Source organism: Ziziphus jujuba, chromosome 10 (assembly GCF_031755915.1).
Source record: "Ziziphus jujuba cultivar Dongzao chromosome 10, ASM3175591v1".
Classification (NCBI taxonomy): Eukaryota; Viridiplantae; Streptophyta; class Magnoliopsida; order Rosales; family Rhamnaceae; genus Ziziphus; species Ziziphus jujuba.
Genome location: NC_083388.1, coordinates 8553452 through 8576778, shown reverse-complemented (window position 1 = coordinate 8576778; position 23327 = coordinate 8553452). Strand labels below are relative to the sequence as shown.

General features: G+C 30.9%; 1 protein-coding gene, 1 long non-coding RNA gene and 1 pseudogene across 3 annotated transcripts; 2 read left to right on the top strand and 1 right to left on the bottom strand.

Annotated features, from left to right (window-relative positions):
* The first annotated feature begins 4508 nt into the window (after positions 1 to 4508).
* Positions 4509 to 6837, top strand: LOC112490618 (tropinone reductase homolog At1g07440-like; annotated as a pseudogene).
* A 7901-nt stretch (positions 6838 to 14738) lies between these two features.
* LOC132799643 (uncharacterized) lies at positions 14739 to 16878 on the bottom strand. Its single transcript, XR_009634469.1, has 2 exons — positions 16738 to 16878; positions 14739 to 16567 (listed from the first exon to the last, which is right to left on the bottom strand). It is a non-coding gene; the product is annotated as an uncharacterized LOC132799643 (long non-coding RNA).
* On the top strand, positions 16493 to 19126 carry LOC107410893 (probable protein phosphatase 2C 24). 2 transcript variants are annotated; one of them, XM_060812026.1, is made up of 5 exons: positions 16493 to 17321; positions 17417 to 17737; positions 18175 to 18280; positions 18416 to 18705; positions 18828 to 19126. In XM_060812026.1, exons 1-5 carry the CDS (start codon positions 16809 to 16811, stop codon positions 18954 to 18956), a joined length of 1359 nt encoding a protein of 452 aa, XP_060668009.1. In that variant the 5' UTR covers positions 16493 to 16808; the 3' UTR covers positions 18957 to 19126. The 2 variants fall into 2 exon arrangements, with proteins under 2 accessions (XP_060668009.1, XP_015873860.2); XM_016018374.4 differs by having other exon boundaries at positions 18416 to 19126.
* The last annotated feature ends 4201 nt before the right edge of the window (positions 19127 to 23327 follow it).

Genomic DNA, 23327 nt, shown 5'->3' with positions numbered 1-23327 from the left:
ATCGATAAAATTACGAAAACTGTAAATATTTAATTTAAAATATAGATTTTTATATATGAGATAATTAATATAATAAAATAATAAAAATACAATAATTAGAATACAATTATAATAAAATAATCCATATATATAGTATATTACCAAACTAGCATTGTATATGAGGTTGATTATTTGTTCGTATTTTGATAACAAAAATCACTACTTCAAGTTGTAAAAGTAGAAAATAAATCATTTTAATAATAAATACATAGAATTATCTAAAACTATCTAATAAATTTTGTAGAGCTACAGTTTAGAAGTTTTATATATTTTACCTTTTAAAAATTAAAATTGATTTGTTTATTAGGGATTGATGACAATAATTACTTTTCAAATTTAGATTAATGTAGTCCTTTTAACTAGTTAACAGACAATCTAATTTTATTATTTAAAGAGTTTGTATCTCCATTTCCAATATATTGGGGAAAAAACCAATTTGTTAAAAAATAAGTAAAGGTAACACATCAAACTTTATTAAATAAAACATTTGAATTTATCAAGTTACCTAACACAAAACCCAAGCCAAAAAAAATAATAATAATAATAATAAATATAAAAAAAGAAAAGGTAAAGCATCATCTTTGGGCTAGGGAAAGCAGGCAAGCACACATCAAGTCTATCAATTAATGAGTTATCTGACAAAAGTGACAAAACACAAGCCAAAATAATAATCAAACAAAAGAAAAAGCAAACTAACCCAACGTGTATCTCTCTCTCTCTCTCTCTGTCTCTCTCTCTCTCTCTCTCTATGCAAACTGTTTACCATTGTGAAACTGCATTTTATTCGAACCTTGGGAGTCCAAGCTTTTCCTTTGAACTTCTAAAGCTACCATACCAGTTTTCTAATGCACAAACACCATCCTTGTGCAAATGGAAACAAAATCAGCTTTTCTTTATGGAAATGCTTGAAATATTAACTCAATCGAGAACCAGCAACTCAAATTTTCACTTCTTAATATCGATCGAAAACATCATTAATATAGATGATATTTCCATAGATATCTGTCGACAAATCGATATTTTTGTCGATATACATTGATAACGTTGATATTCATCGACAACGGCGACTTTTGCATGACGCACTGGACAGAACTTTCTTACCCCCCCTATTGGTGGCGACGCACATCAAAATCCGACATTGTCATCGATATTTTGCCAAAATCGACAACTTTTTCTTCACTATCTCTCCCAACTATAAAAATATCAATACCAATGAAAATATCGAAATTATCGAAAGTATAATTTTATAAAAATATCAATAAAATTACAAAAACTATAAATATATGTTAATTTTGATATAAAAAAAAAGTATAGCATTAAAATTCTATACTTTCTAACATGCTTACAAGTTTTAAACATAAATTCATAATTTATTTTTAAATTTTTAAATTTTTCTTTATTCGTTAATTTGATTTTATCATTTTTTAAAATAATATTAGTATATTTATCCTTATTTATATATTTATTATATTTAAACTTATTTCTATATTTTTGTTACCAAAATAATTTATATATTTTAAAATTTTAGAATATTGAAACCTTTTTAAAAGTACTAAATCTATTAATAATGCATTATTCACAACATAAACTTTATGTAACAACCCAAAAAAAAACAAATGATAACTTTATAATATATAGGAATATCGGGATAAAAATAACCAACTAAATTTAATAGATACTTAAAAAAAAAAAAAAAAAAAAAAAAAAAAAACACATTAGCCATGGATATAAAATTATATTTTCTGTTGAATTATAACATATCTAAAAGTTTAGGTATAAATAATAAGTATTGCAACATAATTGAGATAACATGAGTTAATTAAATATTATTGAGTGATTAATTATTTATTTGGTTCACTAATTTATGTGCATAATTTTATTATTCATTATTCATTTGGTTTTTTTTTTTTTTGGATAAATTACTCAATATTTATTTGTTTTATCACTGTTCATCATTTTTTTAAATTTATTTCATTAAATTGAAAAAAATTCAAAATTTATTATTTTAAGTGAATCAAAACCCATTATCCAGCCCAGCCCATTCTCAAATTCCAACAGCCCAATAAATTGTTTTTAGGTTTAAACCAAAGATCATCTCGTTTTTCTGTCTTGCTTCCGGCCTCTTTTTCCATGGATATGCAAAACAATGGGATTTTACTAAACATTATTTTACTAAATATCATTTTTTATATTTTATAATTGAGTTAATCTATTATATTATCTATAATTTATAGTCTATTATATTATCTATAATTTATTTATATTAACAAAATTATATAATATTGTTTTTCTGAAAGGATTAACAAATCTTTCACTTTAAAAAGTCCAATCCATCTCATTTTATGACTAAGAATTAGATGCCCAGTCTCTTTTTTATTATTATTTTAAATTTCAAAGCCATAAGTCCATAATTTATTTTTACTTTAAACTCCTCAGCCCATATTTATTAAACCCTAACACATTAACACATTAACCCTGTGCCGTTGCCGAGCAAAATGAGAAGAAGTCTGTGTAGCTCAAGTCATGCAGAAACTTCCATGGATACTGGTGGATTTTTATCGATATTTCAAAAACATTTTGGTCACATGTCAATAAATTTCCATCGGATTTTCATAAATATCCATTGAAAATCCGAAATTTTCATCGATATCTGTCGATAACGTCATCATTCATCAACGACGTCAATATTTCCACAACAATTCAGATAGATATTTATTCTCCCTCTATCGGTGTTGATGTTCATCGAAACCCAATAATGTCGCTAACATTTCTATGATATCGCCAACTTTTTCTTCCTTGTTCTCTCCCTCCTTCTCTATCAATTAAATATAAAATAGGAATAATTTTAACTGCAGTATCTTTGATTTGCTCTAATTCAAAAATAATCTCGCAATTTTTTGATATTTTAATTGTAATCCTCATCATTTATTTTTTTCTGTTAAAGTTAACTATCAAACAGTAAATGAGTTATATATATTTTTAAAATAAAAATATAATTTTTGGAAAACTTATAATATAATAAAATGTTTAAAAATAATTTTTCTTCCTTCAAGCCTAATCTGATAATTGCAAGATTATTAAAAAAAAATAAAAAACATTTTTTTCTTTATTTCTAGATCTTAAAGAGGAAAAAAAACACATTAAAAAAAGAAAAAAACTAAAACAATAAATAACAATATATTAAATATTAAAAAAAAGTCTATGAAGAATATTGAAAATATGTAATTGCACATTTAATATATATATATATATATACACATATTATTTTTTGGAAAATATGCAATTTTTTTCCTCTCTCCTTTCCCCTCTCTTTTACTTTGGTTGGAACCTGAAAAATCAGACTCTCCGTTCAAGCAACGTGAAAAAATTAAATGTAGTGATTGAGGTTTTAGAGGATGTGGGTAAAATTCATGTAGAACATCTTTTAAAAGGCTTAAGAATTTTGGATCAGGGAGGACAATCAGCTCTTGCATTTGTGGTCAAGGATGACTTTGGAAGAATTTTGTTTCTTGAGTCCAAGATCTGTAACAATAATACCCTTTACGAAGCAGAGGTTTTCTTGAATGGACTTCAGAAATTGCTGCAGAGGAAAACTAGAATAAGTTGTTATGGTTTTCAAATGCTAAACTAGTGGTTTAAGAAGTTAATTATATGCAAAACCCTCTAGAATGAAGCAGTAGATTTAAAAATTTCTACAATGAGATTCAAGAAGTTCTGGAAAAAGTTGTGGTAAGAAGTAAATAAGTTTATTTATAAATTTATGAATTTTAGGAACTGAATAAGCATATTTATAAATTTTATTATATAAAACTTTTTGTTACCTCTTTTATTAATTTTATTTATAACTTTATAAAACAGATGTACATTTTATTAATTTTCTTATAAAATTCATATTTAACATTTAAATTTTGTTGACTTATCTTTGGTATTATTAATTTTATTATATATAATAAATATTTAATAAAGTGGAAAGTAAATTTTTTTCTAAATTAATATATTTAATAAAGTGCAAAGTGATTTTTTTTCTAAACTAATATTTAAATTGACGAGTATGAATGTAATTGTAGTTGCCAGTTAGAATCACCTCTAATACTAAATAAACGTCTGTTTAGAATAGAAACTGCAGTTAAAATTTTGAAAAGTTGAGGGATAGAAATTAAATTAGAACAAATATCAGAGATTGCAATTAAAATTATCTCTTATATAATAATTTTGGAGGTTTTGGAAAAGGTAAAGAGATAAGTGTCAGACGAAGAGATGGAATTTTGCGTTTTCAAACTATAAAACGACATGGTTTAATGGTTTTAATTAAAAAAATAATAATAATAAAATAAAAAACTCAAGATAAAAACCAAAACGTAGAGAAGACAGCTATTTTTGGACCATTTTAAACAGTAAAAATAAATAAAACACCTTACAATTTTTCACAAGTAGTAGCAGAAGCTGACGTTGAAGTTAATCAAGAGAAAATGGCAGCAGCAGCAGATATTGTTGGTAGCAGAAAAGACCACAGATGGTCCCTTCATGGACTCACTGCTCTTGTCACCGGTGGAACCGAAGGAATTGGTAATTCATTCTTTTCTATGTTTTTCTTTCCTCTTTTTTTATTTTATTTCTTCCCTCAATATCAAATATAATAATGTTAAAAATATTTATAAATTTATATATATTATTATTTGATTAATTTATATACATTCAATTATATTTATATTTTTAAAAATTTACTTTTTTATAACTATATTATATTAATATATTAAACAATCAAATAATAATATTTTATAAATTTTATATACAATATAAAAGTATTGATAAATTAGATAATATTTTTAGTACTATTCATTTTCAATACCATTTTTAATTTCTTCTTAAAGAATGGGAAGTAAAAGTCAAAATTATCGATATTTTCATATCTTGGCATACCGCCACATTGCATGTGGATTTAATACATTTATAAATCATATATGTCGATCGCCTAGGAATCTAATAAAATTAAAATATTATAAATCTTTACCTACAAAAATGTCATATGAAAATGTGTGTTTCCTTTTCCGTCATATATATATATATATATGAGTAATTAAACTAAATAACTAATATTTAATTGTGCATATGATATGAATATATATACACTGTGATGTAGGTATGCCATTGTGGAAGAACTAGAAGGGCTAGGTGCAATTGTACATACATGCTCGCGTACTGAGATGCAGCTGAATGAATGTCTAAGTCCATGGAAGTCAAAAGGGATTCACAGTCACTGGCTCCGCCTGCAATTTAAGGTCTAAAGCTGAACGACAAAAGCCGATCAACCAGGTCTCCTTCTTGTTCAATGGGAAGCTTAACATCCTTGTAATTAAGCTCTCTCTCTTTCTCTCTCTCTCTCTCTCTCTCAACTTATTTATTTAATTCAATATTATGTATAATAATATATAGCTAATTTCCTTAATTATGTTTTCAAATAAATTAATTAATCTCTTTAATACTATATAAATATTAGATAAAAAATGTGGGAACCGTGATTACGAAGCCGACAGAAGAATTCACAGGAGAAGATTTCTCACACATCGATCGTAGGCACCAATCTTTGAATCGGCTTACAATATGTGCCAACTTGCATACACTCCTCTCAAAGCTTCCACTGCAGGTAGCACTGTTGTTGTTTCTTCGGTTGCTGGCGTGGTAGCCATAGATGTTGGAACTTTATATTCTATAACCAAAGGTATTATTAAATATTAATTAGTTAATTTCCCTATCTATATTATCACTTACTTGTATAAGAATTCTATTTATAAATGGTACAGAATTTTGGCTCCTTACTTCCTTCACTAAATATTCTATATATATATGTATATGATTTCTTGTTATTCATATTCAGGAGCAATGAATCAATGACAATGTAAGGATCAATAGCGTTGCATCTTGGTTCGTCAAAACTCCCCTAGCTGAATATGTAAGATGATCTTTAATTATTTCCCTTGTTCAATTTTTTTTTTTTAAATTTATTTTTGCTGGTAATGGTGGTGGTTTAACATTACAACTCGGGAAAAAGGATTAATTCAACCTAGGTAGAGCTCTATTGACAAAAACTAAAAATAAAAAATAAAAAAATACAACAACAACAAAATAGGTCGAGGTCTAAACTCAAGATCCTACAAATACCCATGATTTTGTTGCTGAATTATAACGAGGTGGGTCATTATTAATTGCATTTATAATTTTATATAAGTCTTGAACACTTGCTTAATTAATTGTTTGCATTACAACTTATACTAGTGTAACATTTTCTTCATATGTAGATCTATTTTTTTTAAATTTTTTTATTTTTTCCTTTTTTTTTTTTTATTATTACCTTTTTTGTAACTCTACATATTTTTATTATTATTATTATTTTTTTTTTTTGGATGGAGTAATAAGGTTTCATATTTGGCTATGATAGCATATGATATTGAATTACAACTACTTTTCCCCAGAATTTAAATTATTAAGAAGTGGTTTATCATTACGCTCATAATGACTACAGTCCATAAACTGAGATTTATAAAGAGGATTTGATGCGACTTTTCTGTGTATGTTTGTTTGGCTTATGAATTATTTGATAACTTCTGGCATTTATTGAGCGATGAAAATTTTTTGGAGGCTGTAAAGTTAAGAACACCTATGGGACGCACAGGAGAGCCCAAAGGGGTGTCTTCATTGGTAGCATTTCTTATGCTTACCTGCAGCCTCATACACACAGGCCAGACCATTTGCATCGATGGAGGGATGACTGTCAATGGCTTTCAATTCAAATCACTATGAATTACCAAGATTCCACGACAAATAAGTGGAATCCCACATCAAATTAATTCGCAATTAATTTTCTCAGTTAAATTTTTTATGCTGTTCTTGTTTGCTTCCTATTTGCACTACTACTATGTAGTACCAAGTTTTTTATGCCTTTTTTATCTTCCATTTTGTACCATAATCATAGTGTTGATTTATACACATTATGGAATATAATTTGTAGTTGCTGCATTCAACGGGTGAACAACACACTTTACAAAGTCTACTTTCTGACTCTTCCCAAATCCAGAATAAAAATAAATAAAATAAACTCCACGCAAAAATCAATAAAAGTCTAATAAATTTTGTAAAAGTCAATAAAAAAATCTTTTAAAATTCAAATTGAATGCGTTCCAATTTTCAGAAGTTTATGACATTTTAGAATCTAATCAAAAAGTCTTTGATGGGTACAGGAATTTTTTTTTTTTTTTTTTTATTTGTTGGACTTTTACTACCATGGGGTTGGTGGGGAAAAGACAAAGAGGAGAATAATTGAATTTGGACAAAGATGCAACATGCAGTACTAGATCATCAAAATATAATACAGTGGATTTGGTCGTCTAGCGTATGTGTCTCCTAATTATTGGTATACGTCTGGCCCTTTTGTCTTGGCCCATGGGCCAAGTCAGGTTCTGTAATTGAGCAGCCAATATCTTTCCATTCCATTCAAAACACTTTTACACCTGCTGGCCATTGGAAAGCAAGTAACCAAGCAAAGTCATATCCGTGGACTTGGACTTGGACTTGGTGGAGCAGTTGGTTACCGACCCTATATCACCACTAACACTCGTTGTACTTGCACACCAATACTACTGTACCCTGGAACAATAATTTTCCTACTTTATATTAGAAATTTAAAGATGCAATAAGTGTTACAGCTTATCCATGTAGTTTTACTATTTATAATCATTAATGATTATTTCCATCTATTTATATAGTAAAATTTATTTGAAATATTTAATTTTATTATTTTTATAATAAAATTTTAAAAATAAATATTTTAATTTATTATTTAAAATATCATATAATATATAAATTATATTTATAATTTTTTATTAATAATGATAAATAATATTTTTTTATTTATTAAAAAAATAAATATTTAATTTTAATTTATTTATTAAAAAAATTAAATATTTAATTTTAAATTATTAATTAAGATATCATTTTCATATATATATATATATATAGAGAGAGAGAGAAATTTTTTTTATATAATTTTAAAAGAACTTTGTTCAGTATCGTTATTTATATATTGTCATTTAAATATATAAAAAAAATAACTTTATACTATTTTTAATACTTAAAATACCCGCAATTTATAAACTCTTAATTAAGCCAAAATAATATTTTTTTTTCATAAATCGCTTACAAATCAAATACCATTTTATAAAAATTCTTCACAATGTTTTTGGACAAAACAAAATTTTCTTTTCTGCTAGAACACTTTAGGCAATAAAAATATATATTCGAAGAAATATTCAGTTTCAAAATTATAAATGCATCTAAAAATATTCGATGATACACTTCTAAATATATTTGAAATATTCAATCATATATTTTTGAATGTATTTATAATATTCATATTTAAAAACGTTTAGTTATATATTTTTGAATGAAGTTGAGATGTTCAAGGGTAGAATTTTAGATTTATTTGAAATATTTATATTTAAAAATATTTAATAATTTAATACTAAACAAATTTAATATATTTAATCATATATTTTTAAATATATTTAAAATATTTAATTTTATATTTTAAACACAAATATATTTAATTAACAAATATTTTTAATGATAATTTTAAATAAAAATAAAAATATAAACTTAAAACTAAACTGCATAAAGTTGTTGACAATCCAACTAAATTGATTTGGGATGATTGGGAGACAGATTTTGTCCCAAATGCAATTTCCAATTCATCATGGCCAATTGATTGCCCTGTGATTGTGGGTCAGATTTGGCTAGATTGCAATTGCCATGGTGAACCCCTGACCTCTCTCTTTCATTTTACCTTTTTTTCCTTTAAGGAAAAAGAAAAGAAAAGAAACCCTTAAATTCCGTTTAATAATTTGCTTGCCAGCTTTATTAGGTTGAGCCCACAAAAACACATCGCCGTTTCAAACTAAACCTGTGAACTGAACTTCTATGATTTGTACGTAAAGCCTGGGGTAAGAAATTCTCTTCATATTCCTTCAAATTAAATGCCACGTTGATAGTTGATATATGTTTGTATGTATAGAACATTGTTTTCATTTGAAATTCGAGTGGGTTTTGCTTCCTGACCATTATTAGGCATTCATACCATTGAGGAGGAATTGGAAAATCATCAAACTATGGTCTCCAAGTCCTTTGTTAATTTGCCATGTGATCCTAATTACTTGGCTAAGAAAATAGTGTTCGCATTATTTTCAATGGAAAATTTTTTATTTTTATGGAAATAAAAAAATATATCTACTGATATTATTATAGGTATGATATTATGGTATAGATTTATCCAAGATAAGAACATAATTTGTTAAGATTTAAAATTCAAATACTAAATCCACAAACATAAAAGTTAAGCGATTTTCTCCCTCTAAACTTCTAACCTTCCGTGATAGTTTGATGGGAAGCTTATCATACTTTTGAAGTTCATAATGATAGATCCAAAATTTCCAATGCTTAGTCATTTCGTATTATTTATTATGCACGAAAGGTCTCCTTCAGTGATGATTATTGCCCAGTAGACATTGATGTCCTATTTAATCTCATCCATACTAGGAACCCATTACCTGACCACCATGAGTTCTACACACTCAGCAACTATCAGAGTCGTGGCCAATTATACGGCCTAAATAAAATTAATTAGATTAACTCTTTTGACAATTTTGCTATTAGATTAACCAAGATGTTGCTAGTACATTAATTTTCCTATTGCTTAGTCATCTTCTTGGATGGTCTAATAAGCTCATTTGACAATTTTGCTATTAGATTAACCAAGATGTTGCTAGTACATTAATTTTCCTATTGCTTAGTCATCTTCTTGGATGGTCTAATAAGCATGTGTTTAACAACTCTCCTAAGGACATGCTTTGAATTATTTCTAGCAAACTAAGGTACTATACTTTTAAACCGATCTTTAAACTAAACATAACTTAGTTTACAAATATTTCATAATTTTAAGATAAAAAAAAAATAAGAGTTCGATTTATTCAGGCCGTATATTTTTAAAATTATTTATTTAAATGATTATTTGCACCAACTTCCTAAACCAGAAATTGCCACTCAACTGTGATTAAAACTGAAAAATTGACATCATTTTATTAATATGTCAACCTTACACATTTTTCAACTCTTTCCAATGCTATAATCCTTAAAAACAAGAAGAAAAAAATAAACAAATGTTCTCATAAAAATATTTAAAAATTCAGAAGTACCACTGCTCAAATCATAATTCATGGGAAAATTTTACAATACAGATATAGTTCAGGGACATCTATGCAAATAACATGAATATCAATTAATTCTTCATGGCTACAAATCTGACAAAAATGAATTCAGGAAAAGCTTCAAATAATTCAAGTACTTAAGCTTGGATCTCTTTAATTAAAATTTAAATCTGTATCTACTTTGTTAGCCCAACACCCCAATTTTGATTAGGCCGTTTAAAAGCATACATCTGTCATATCGACATGTAGGCCCCACCATGTTGATGATCCACTAAGGTGTCTTCAGGTGGATAAAATGATGTGGTATAAGACAGCGACTCATTTGGTGACGAAGCAGTAGGCTTATTGGAGTATAGGGTCAGAATAGGAAAACCAACCTAACAAAATTTAACTTTTTCCATACAAAAATCACCAGGTGGCACGGTGACACTGCGATAGCTAAAGGAACCCATTGGGTGTTGGACTGCTTTTTTTGCTTGATTTTGAAGAGAATCCCCATGGTTTAGATTCGTAATCCCTTAATTGTTAGTGCGATTAACATCTGTTAAATTCTAGTTGTGTGTTAGTTGTTGATGGATACCAAACACTTTTTCCCATAACACTTTTAAATCTTAAAATAATAATGAAAGGTGGGACTTGGGCAGTAAAAAATTGAACACCATTGCTGTTTGAATAGTCAAAAAGGTGTTAGGAAAAAGGAGAGAAGCTGCATGTATCTTATTAACAATCTGTTTATTCTCCAAACTTTTTCTACCCCCAAAAATAATAATAATAATAATAATTTGAAAAAATTATAATCTCAAATTGTGGACGAGTCTACTTTCCAAGATAATATAGACTTAATAATTGAGCAACCAAAGAGATAATTATTACTATTGCTAGTGACTTTATAGTTGATATGATAATCATTAATATTTAAAAAAAATATTTATAATTTTGTAGCAATAAAGACATATTTGGAAAATTTATAAACGATAACATTTTATTAATTAAATTATAATATCACTTATTGATTCCATTACTACTCATCACCATCTATGAAACAAATACAAGTTTCATAATTAAAGTACATATAAATTTAATATCCAAAAAGCTAAAAGCAAAAACAATAATAAGATGCTTGTAAGAAAAAAATGATAATAAAAAAAAAAATAACCCAAAAAAAAGGCCTTATGATGTGTCTCCGCCATCGATCTCTACGTGTCTTATTCATCAATGCTTGAATAATTGAATCATTTTTTGACTGAGTACTCGATGGATCAAATTGAATTCTAAGAAGTCAATTAGGCAACCTCTTGAGAATCAATTCCAATTTATTATTCTTTATATATATATATATATATATATTATAATCAATTCCTATTTATTGTTATATATATATATATACGAAAATTTTATAGCGAGGATGATCTGTATAAAAATTTCAATATTAATGATGGATTTTTATAGTATTAACGGTGATTTTTTAGAAAATCATCACCAATATTATGAAAAATCATTATCAATACTGTAATCCGCATGAGAATCATCCGTATCATAAATAAACTGGATATATATATATATATATATATCACATTTAGTATCCTGCACCAAATATATTGTCAAGAGAGGGGTCTAATATGTAGCAAATTAAAGTACCTTTTAAATTCTTTAAAAAAAGTTTCCAATTTCTCTATTAATTTGTTTACATATTATATATGACTAATATATATATATATATAATAGTATATGAGCTAATTGACCGAATTTGTACCTAAAATATATAATAATGGCACGAGGTAAAAGTCTTAATTTCTCCAAAGGCCGCCATTTGTCCCCGTTTGCAGAAGATGTCCCCACTTTTTTTATTTTTATTTTTATTTTTAAAAGCATTTGTTTGTTGAAGGGTATGCTTACCATTGCATAAAAGACATGAATTAATTTAAATGTGTTGAGTACAAGGAAACCATATAATTATTTCTTTCTTTGATAGTGCATTCTCATATTTGTATTAGTTTATAAAATAATTATGATTCTTCTACTAAATTAATAATTTGTTAATGAATGGAATTGACTAAATATCTAATATTATCTTATTTGAATCCAAAATTATGTGCAAGTATTTCTCTTGGGCAGACTTGTATAACTTTCCTCGATGATGATAAGTCTAGCTACCTGATCATGGGTCCCAAAATCACATTGCATAATATCTAGATCCCCTATGAAAAATGCAAATGATATACCTTATAATAATATTATATAAAAGTACTAATATCAGAATTCAGGTTAATTGTGTATTTTCTATACCAAATCAAATTTACAAATAGTACATATATGCAATTTTTTCATTCCTTTTCGTTATAAAAAAGAATAGATCTCCCGATAAAATTTATTAACCTAGAAAATACTTTGATCAGGATGATGGAGTACACCATGAGGGACAAACGTATTATCAATATTAGGTTACAAATAGAACATATATGCAAGTGGTTTTTTTTTTTTTTTTTTTTTTTTGGTGAAAAAAATAGACCTCCCAATAAAATTCATTGATCCAAGAAATATTTGGATCGGTATAATGGTTATTTGGGTCAGCATATTAAAGTACACCAAAAAATACAAGTAAAGCTTATCAAAAATCAAACTCACAAAATAATGGAAACTTTGGCTTTCTTCCAGTTGCTCTATTCTTTGGGTGCACGTACATGCAAGTTTGAATCTCTTTGAATCTATATAAATTGCGTACAACTAATAGATATTTTGCGTGACGTGTCAAAGTGGTTCCTAACCCGTTGGTATCCAACTTATTTTCTTACTCTATCAAGGCTGAAAACACGGTCACTGTTCCTTATAAGGCATTGGGTCAAATTATTAAGATGAAATATCACTTCAAAATAATTAAGATCAACTACCATTCCCTTAATTGTGATTGTCTTTTTTGGTTTAGTTTTTCTTATTTGTAAAATCCTATCGATCTTTCTTCCCTATTTTAGAATTTAATATGAGGAGTAGTTAATCTTGATATCAGCCTAACTATTTTAAGTCAATCCTCATAAGAAGAGGAAAATATATTGAATTGATACCCAAAAAAGACAAAAAAGAAAACAATATATTAAAAATTATTTTTAATTTTTCATATTAGGGTAATGGGGAAATTCAAAATTTGGATTTGAGCAGGAAGTGAAAATAATGTTTGGGAAGGCTGGCTAAAAATGCACAGTCAAAGATATGATTTCTTAGATTTCAGCTAAAGCCAAAAGAAAGCTTATTTCATAGCCTTCAGTCAAGCATTCCTCCTGCCTAGATCCAATTTTCAGGCCTCATATGCAGTGACTGTGAGTGATCATTGTCTTGCACATATAAATCAAATGAGATCCGGCATGTTGATGCCCCTTCATTCCATATCATAACCAAGATTAACCAGAAGGAGAGGGTGACAAAATGACATCTCCATTAAGTAAAACCATAATTAATTATTTTATATTGTTTAGCCAAAAAAATTTTAAAAAACAATTTGTTAAAAAATATTCTCATCTTTTTATTTTTATTTTTTATGCTCATTTGTAGATCATATCCACTCCACTGCATCAAAATCGTATAAATATCGCATTAAATAATAATTTTTTTTAAAAAAAATTTATTGTATGATTTTTAATATTAAAAAATAATATTCTCTATCAAAATACTAAATTGCTGATTCAGTTTATTTACTGTTATTGCATTATGTATATTTAACATTATGTCCAATCTCCAAGTATAATTTAAATATTATGCGATTTTAATTAATTTCTTTATGCATTTTAATATTAACATTTTTATATTGTAATCAACATTTTGTATTATTTTTATATTAATTTTACTTTATACAATGTTACTTATCATAAAATATTAATTAAAAATATGGAACAAAAATAAAACTTTTATTTTTTGTACCAAAAATAATTTATTTTGTTCAAAATATGCAATTGAGGTAAAAATTATAAAAACTACAATAATGTAGATTTTCTTTTTAAAAAAAAAAAATTTAAGAAGTTTAACCCCAAAAAAAAAAAAAAAAAGGAACACGATTGGTGCATGAACACTAACTATTACACATTAATTCCAATTGCACTAAAATAATGTCGAAAAAATGGGACACTATAGGAGCGAAATTTTGCAATGTTCTTAACAATTAAGAGGCACAGTACAGTTGCACAGGTTAATTGCAAATGGTAATTGATAAAACCATACAAATAGATTATTAATTTTTAATTTGGAACATATGATAAATTAGGGAAGAGATCAAGATATAAATATATAGATATATATATTTTTAAGCTACACGTCTTATCGAATTCAGAATTTAGGAGATCAGTATCATTTATCATCTGAACTGGCAGTGTGTGGCTCCTTCACTTTTCGTATCAGAAAATTCTCTATATCATAACAAAATCTAAAAAATAAAAAAATAATAAAAATAAAAGAAGGAAAGGAAAAATATGAAGCGGAATATAGATGATTGATGATGATGAAGATGATGTGGAAGTCGGGTGTGTCAGAACGAGGACAACGTAGCAGTAGGTTGTGTCAAACTCAAAACATAGAAAAATATGTGTCTGCCTTTATATATTTTATATATATTTATATATTTATATATATATATATATATATATTTTTCCTGCAGATCGATGCAGAACACACGCCGATACTGAAAAATGCAACACATAATGCAATGCTACATGTCACTGCACCAAATGTGATTCAAACTCCGGTACTTCCCTGCCTATGTACTCCCTCCCTTCTTCTTTCTTACACGTACCCCTTTCCCTTCCCCCTATCCTCCCAATTCCCTCAGCTCTCTTTCTCACCCCCTCTCTCCACGTGTCCACCCTTTCCATCACTACTTCCCCCCACCACTCTCTCTCCCTCTCCTGATATTTCTCCATGATTTGGGTTTAGATTTGAGTTGCAGTAGGGTTTCATTCAACACGACGAAGATGACCTGACCATGGTTTGGGTACTTGGGGTTTACTACTTAACCACCGAGTCAGGGTGTTGGGTTGGGTTGGGTTGGGTTTAGTCTTTTGGATTTGTTTTGTGTCGTGGTGGCCTCGATCGTCACGTGGCACTAACTCTGTCTCCTGTCAATTTCATGCTTCTGTTATTAGTACAATTGCTAGCCAGCTAGATTTTCCACGTGGATGCCTATCTAAGGCCTCTGTTGTTATTCATTTGTAGACCCCATTCCCCCTTCTCTCCTCCCCACCGTACTGTCCTATCTGTTACTATCCACGTTGTCCAGTGCTTCTCCAACACGTGTAATAAAAAATCCTTTTCTTTGAGTGATTATATTTTATGTCTCTTCGGCTCTCCTCTGCTGTCCCAACTGAAAAAGTATTACGCATCATTATTTATCAAAGGATACGGTTAGTGGGGGGTAAATCCGACATTGCCACGGGCTAGATACGGTTGGTTGTATAGGGAGGGGCTTGTGGTCAAAACGTGTTACGGGTCGGGTCGATGGAGCTCATCCCTTATTTAGACACGTGTTCATGGAGAGAAGAGAAAATGGAGGGAAGGAGCAGACCACCCCGGCTTAGATATTCTATAGGCGTCAACGAAGTAGACACCTGGGCCCACATGTCAAAATCAAGAAACTGATACGTAGAAGAGTCTGATTGGACCACAGGGCCCAAAGGGAATAAAGTTCGAATTTTTTTTAAAAAACAGTGGCTCATTCCTTATTCTAAGGTGGAACACGTGGCGTCGATTTCAAAATCAATTTAAACCCCAAAAATAATAAATGAAATTTCCTTATTTATTTATTTTAAAACAAACAAAAGAATTTTTTTTTTCAAAGAAAAAAGAAAAATCAAAGAGAGACGAGGCGACGCCTAGGAGAGGAGGAGAGAGAGGGCCACATGCGTGTCAGGAAAGGAAGTTCCCTAATTATCGTGTTGTTGGAATTCGATTGGGCCACGTACCTTAGTACTGGGAAGCGGCAGGTACACGTGTTTGATCATGATGTGGAAAAAAAGAGAGCAAAGGAAAGAGATCAACGGCGCAGATGTGGTCATTTAGGCGGAAGAGCACTGCGTCACCCACTACAGTACCTGTCCGGTCTGCCCGATGTGGAACGGGCAGCTGACCGTGGCCATCAGGCCAAAAGGAAGCAGAGAGAGAGAGAGAGAGAGAGAGAGAGGGGGGGGGGGGGGGGGGGGGGGGGCGCTCCTTCAAGTCCCTACGTAAAAAGGTGTCCATAGAAGTCCTTTTAAAGCTTCGCTAATGAGCGCGCGAGCACCTTCTTCTTCATCTTTTCGCTCAGGCATTTTTATTTTATTTTATTTTATTTTACTTCGGAGCACACGCAGAATCGTCTTCATCATAAGCTTTGATTGTAGCACTTTTTTAGATTTCCACTCTACAACCCATCAGAGTTTCTCTATGACATGAATTAGCTGAGGAGAGATTTTTTGTCAATTTTTGATACCTTAGGTTTTGCTACTCTGGTGATAATTTCTCGAGGGATTTTACTCCGGTAGCTTAAGGAGGTTATCGAAAATGGCAGAGATTTGCTGTGGAGTTATCAGCGAGAATGAGACGTCGCCCCCTTGCGAAACGAGATCGCGAGCGGCCAGACGTCGAAGGATGGAGATTAGAAAATTCAAATACGTCGCCGGCGTGTCGCCGCAGGATGCGGTGGTACATAATGGGCAAAAGCGTCCGAAAGTAGAAGATTATGAGGCGTCGCTTTCACGGGACTGCCTGAACGCCGTGGAGAATTGCAGTCCGGAGGGAGACAAGCAACTGGTGAAAGTTGAGACTGGAAGATCAATGACCAACAAGATTCCGGTTTCGGGGCTTTCAATTTCGGTTCTTTGCCCGACGCCGTCGGTAACGTCGGATCCGGAACTTCTCAGCGAGATTCCGAAATTCGGCGTCGCTTCCGTTTGTGGAAGGCGAAGAGACATGGAAGATGCAGTGGCTATTTGTCCTTCGTTTTGCCGCGGTTACGAGGAAACGACGACGGAATTGCATTATTACGGGGTTTACGACGGTCACGGTTGCTCTCATGTGCGTGTTGTCGTTTTCTATTTCTAAATTGTAGGGATTTGTTTTCTCTTTTGGGCTTGGCGATAACCAGTTTTTAAATTATTGAATTCTTTTAGGTGGCGACGAGATGCCGAGAAAGGTTGCATGAGCTGGTAAAGGAAGAGCTGGAAAGTAAAGAGGAAGCCTCGTCGAAGGAGTGGAAGAGCTTGATGGAGCGAAGCTTCTCGCGGATGGACAAAGAGGTTATCGCTTGGAACGAAAGTATGGTGGGAGCGAATTGCAGGTGCGAGCTCCAAACGCCGGAGTGCGATGCGGTGGGATCGACAGCTGTTGTCGCAATCGTCACGCCGGAGAAGATTATCGTCGCCAACTGCGGTGATTCTAGGGCCGTACTTTGCCGGAACGGCAGGCCCATTCCTCTCTCCTCCGATCACAAGGTCAGCTTCTTCTTCTTCCTCCTCCTCTCAACCACCGATCCTTGGAACTTTGCATGTTTTTAAGATAAAGGAGAATAAAAACAGAAGCAAAATAAATAAACCAAAAAAGAAGGAATAAAATTTCGTGGAAACTTCCTTAAAAGCTAATGGATTGGGATTAAAAGAAGAATTAAGTTAGGATTCGGATTTTGGATATATATGTACGTATAACACAATAAAATATTATATTTTCCATGTCCGACTTCTCGGTAAAACTCACATAAACAAACTTGGACAATGCAAATAGCCTGTGCGTCCAGCATTATACAATGCACGTTACGAACAGTAACCGTTGGACCCACTGATTCTGGATGTTGGATAGCTTGTTATTTGATTAAAACAAGTGTGAGGCATTATGCTGATGAGATTTGTTTCTTTCTTCGTGATGCGTGTGACAGCCGGATCGTCCAGATGAGCTGAATCGGATCCAGGCCGCCGGTGGGCGGGTCATCTACTGGGAAGGCCCACGGGTTCTCGGAGTGCTCGCCATGTCTAGAGCCATAGGTAAAAATATAAAAATAAAAAATAAATTTATCACAGGCTCAAAAACCATATGATTATAAATATTTTTATCATCAAAGCCATTACACTGTCGGCGCACTGTAGTACCAGCTTGATAAACTTGCGCCTCTCTCGCAGGTGATAACTATTTGAAACCGTACGTGACTTGCGAACCGGAGGTGACGATCACTGATCGAACCGCAGAGGACGACTGCCTCATTCTGGCCAGTGACGGCCTCTGGGACGTGGTGTCAAACGACACGGCATGTGGGGTGGCGCGTATGTGCCTGCGAGGGAAAGCGCACGCGCCTCCACTCTCCCCTTCGTTGGAGAATGAAGTCGCCGGTTTGGAGATCTCCGACAAGGCGTGCTCGGACGCGTCGATGTTACTGACCAAACTGGCTTTGGCCAGACGCAGCACTGACAACGTGAGTGTCGTTGTGGTGGATCTGAGAAGAGACACGTAGCATATTGTGAAATATTTTCTTTTTTTTTTTTTTTTTTTATATTTTATATTTTTATTAATTTTAGTTTCTCGGATTTGGACCAGTTTTTATTGACTGGGCGTTTTGGCCTTTCAATGGTGGGTTTTTCCTTCCAGGGCGAAAGAAAAAAAAAAAAAAAGCAGCGGAAAATGGGTATAAATATATATATATATATATATATATACGGAATCTAAGAGCAGCTTTGGTTGTCGCTTGCGTTTTAGTTTCAAATGAAAATGTTTTTGGTTTTTACCCAAAACAAAAAAAGGTTATGAAATATATGTGGCTACTAATTTTGTAGTATATATACCAAGTGGACAAATATCTTTGGATTTTGGTCTATATTATTTTTCGGTTTCCATTCTATGGAAAGATTTTTCGTTTTTCTGATTGAATCCCTGGGATGTCAGAAATAAGACTCTGATATGTTTTTATTTTTAATTTTTTCTTATAATGGAGGAATGGACCATGTAATAATAGGGTTTTATTATTATTATTATTTTTTTAATGAAAATGAAATAATTGGTACTGGTTGTAAATATCTACCTATTAAATAGAACATTAAATACTTCATAATAATATATAAAGAGAAATCTGAGATTTTTATTTTTAATTAAGTTGGTACTGTTTTGGTAGGTAGGATACCTGTGTTTTTGTCTTCAATTTGAGGATTAGATGGTGTCTGATCCTTTTTTATCTCATCCAAAAATATATATAATATATATACTATTCCAATCTATGATATGTTTTTCCACTGTCATTAAAACTATAAATTTTTATGTCTCGCAGATTATAATTTCGTGATATTTTAAGATAATCAAGCAATTTTTATTTTCCCTAACAAAATGCTTCTCTTTTTAATTTGTTGAATCAAAAAAATCTTGATTGTAGTAAAAAGTAATAAAAAAACCAATAGTTTGAATGGGAATGTCATAAATTTTGAAGTTTTTTTGAGGGCCATATTATAAAGTGTCCAGTTTGGGGGTAAAAAGATGTAATCTAAAGGGCGAAAAGTAATGTTCATAGTTGGGTTAACTGCTCTCTAGTTTTGCCCTCGATTTCACATAAATACTAAAAAAAAGTTTCACATTTTTTAATTGATTGCTTCAATTTTTAATTTGAAATGTAGGTGTCCGTTTCCATTTATTTTTTTGAGTTGAGATCTTTAATGTGAGTTTTATTTCAATTTGGGCGTTTTACATTTAATCTTTGTGATATGGTGTTTTATTTAGTTTTTTATTTTCATATTATTTTTGGATTTATAATAAAACATTAATTTTAAGTGAAATTTTCCATTAGGTTTTATCCACATTAAAAGAAAAAACAAACTAAAATAGAGAATCTTAATTAAAAAAATTGAAGATGGAGCCTAAACTGGAACCAAAATGAAAATGAAGGCATTCAATTGAAAATTTTGAGATTTTAAATATTTTATTAAAATTGGGAGCAAACTAGAGGATCCAAAAAAATATAATGTGTTAAAGAAAAATATAAATGAAATAAAAATCTACTTTCCATCAACTTAAGCTTTTGGAATAAGTGATATTTCAACGTAATATCAGAATCAGATATCCAAAAGATCCTGAATTAAAAGCTCAATAATTTCATCCAAAAAATAAAAAAACACATGTAAAGATTCAGAAAGAAGTGAAGGGGAATGTAAGAGAAAAATATAAATGAAATGGAAGTTCATCTTGGATCCCGATTCAAAAAAAAAAAAAAAAATGAGGAGGGAGTGTTACAGAAAAATATAAATGAAATAAAAATTTATTTTTCATCATTTTTTGAAATAAATGATAATTCTACATAGGAAATTCTTTTTAAATTTTAATATATTAATTTGAATTGGATCTAAGTGCGAATTTCAAAATTATCCAAATTAAATTTTCTGTATTATCAAACAAACATCTAATGATATGAGTTTAATATGCCAGTGATGTATAATACAGCAAGAAAAAATGCAATGTCGTTTTGTTGGATTCGGTAATTGGGCCTGAGGAAAGAGACGGTTAAGGCTAAATTAGGATAGCAAAATTTTAATGAGGGAGAAATTTTTAATAATGACAGAGAAGTATTTGTTTACAAACAGCATTGATTTATTTAGGTAGAGTATAAAAAGGGTGTTTGGATATTGATATAAGAAAATAGTAAGGTTTTAAAAAGATAAATATATATCGTTTCGATTACATTAATTGAGGATTTAGATTTTTTTTATCAAAAAATTTTACATGAAAAACACTTCTCAAATTTAAATACAATGTGAAGTCCTACATCGGTTGGAAAGGGGAACGGAGTATGGCTTATAAGTGTGTGGATATATTTCCCTTGAAGACGCGTTTCCATGAGGAAAAGTAAAACCATAAGAGGTAGGATTGGGTTCACCACCTAGCTTTCAAAGCGGATAATATTTCGGTTGGGTCTTGTAGGTCCGGGCCAGTGGGACTGGCAGGTAAGGGTTGGAAAAGGATTCCCCCTAACCACTAAGACGCGTTTTAAACCCTTGAGGATTGGGTTGTAAGAGGTTCTCCAGGCCCAAAGAGGACAATATCTGCATGCGGGTGGTCTGGGCTGGGCTGTTACAGATGATATCAGAGCTAGTACCCGGATTGGTGTGCCAGCGAGGAAGCTGGGCTCCAATGGGGGAGGATTGTGAAGTCCCACATCGATTGGAAAGGGAAACAAAGCATGACTTATAAGCGTGTGGATACGTTTCCCTTGAAGACGCGTTCCCATGAGGGAAAGTAAAACAGGAGTAGGATTGGGCTCACCACCTATCTTCCAAAGTGGACAATATCTGGGTTGGACCTAGGAGGCCTGGGCCAATGGGACTGGCAGGTAGGGATTGGAAGAGGATTCCCCCTAACCACTGAGACGCGTTTTAAACCCTTGAGGACTGGTTGTAAGAGGATTTTGCATGCAGGAGGGCTGGTTGTAAGAGGATTCTCTAGACCCAAACCCTTGAGGACTGGTTGTAAGAGGATTTTGCATGCAGGAGGGCTGGTTGTAAGAGGATTCTCTAGACCCAAAGAGCATAATATCTGCATGCGGGTGGGCTGGTTGTAAGAGGATTCTGCATGCGGGAGGGCTGGTTGTAAGAAACCCTTGAGGACTGGTTGTAAGAGGATTTTGCATGCAGGAGGGCTGGTTGTAAGAGGATTCTCTAGACCCAAAGAGCATAATATCTGCATGCGGGTGGGCTGGTTGTAAGAGGATTCTGCATGCGGGAGGGCTGGTTGTAAGAGAATTCTCTAGACCTAAAGAGCATAATATTTGCATGCGGGTGATCTGGGCTGGACTGTTACATACAAGCAATAATTTTCAGTACTTCTGTAATATCTTCCAAATATAAAAGCCATTATTTTCTCATAAAATGGTCATCCTTTCATTTCCAATATTATATATATATATATATATATACATACCATATAAATTTTATTTGTTTAACTAAATACGAGATCCTTATAATAGAATTATCCTATGAAAATAAGTAACACATGTAGTCGTATTACATCCAAAAAAAGCATATAATTGTTGACTAAAATTATTACTATTTTTTTTTTTTTTTTTGGGGGTCATCAAAACTGAAACAAAAAAATTACCAAATAAAATTACATATTGAAAAATGCTAATTAAATTAAGTAATAATAATAATAAAAAAAACCCATGAATAAGTTTGTTAAGAAGAAAGGATATTTGGGGGATGTAAAAAATTTGTGAGAGTGAAGATAATGGTCATAATCAGGAAATCCGGAAATGGGGCCGAAAGGAATTGGGCAGAAAGTAAAGCAGCGGTGGCACAGCCAGAGTTGGAAAATACATGTTGCTCATCAATCATTCAAATCTCATGTGTTACAACCTCTCTACAGAAAAAGAGGATTGGATTGTTTTGGTGGAAGACACAGACAGATTGACAACCATATATTGGTCTTAATCTGCTCCACCACCCTTTGCTTTTCTATCCATGGTCCCTTCCCATAATTGGTCCATCTACTCAAAACTAAGTTTAATTCAAGATTTATTATTATTATTAGGATCACATGAAGAGTAAAATTTGGATGGATCCAAAAGTATCAAATTCCAGGGGATTTGGTAGTTTGATCCATGCAATTCTCTATTTTCTCGAATATATAAACTTATTATTTTTTACAATAATTTTTAGAAGTACCAAATTACTAACTTAACGATGTAGTATATTGAATTAGCTTTTTTTTTTTTTTTTCATTTATTTATTTATTTAATTTATTTATTTACATTTAAATTATATAAATATGGCAATTAATAATATATTAACATTTGTGATTTGATAAATGTTTTTGATCATATAGCGTTACCTTATTATTTATGACATAAAAATCATACAATTCTCATAAATACAAAGAAAGTCCATATAAGAACTCATGAACCCAGATGCAAGTTTTTGAGCTTTTAACAAACAATTTTATATTTAATATTTGTTTAAAGGAATATTTTAGCGGGAGATTTTGGAAGATGAAAATATACCCATTCATTATCATATTTTTCTTAGGAGAAACTGTCACAGATCTAATGATATTCTGATGCATAAA

Coding starts and splice junctions, on each gene's coding strand:
- LOC107410893 (XM_060812026.1), top strand. CDS start 16,809: ATGGCAGAGATTTGCTGTGGAGTTATCAGCGAGAATGAGACGTCGCCC. Junction 17,322..17,416: donor ACGGTCACGGTTGCTCTCAT/GTGCGTGTTGTC, acceptor GAATTCTTTTAG/GTGGCGACGAGATGCCGAGA. Junction 18,706..18,827: donor CCAGACGCAGCACTGACAAC/GTGAGTGTCGTT, acceptor GATTTGGACCAG/TTTTTATTGACTGGGCGTTT.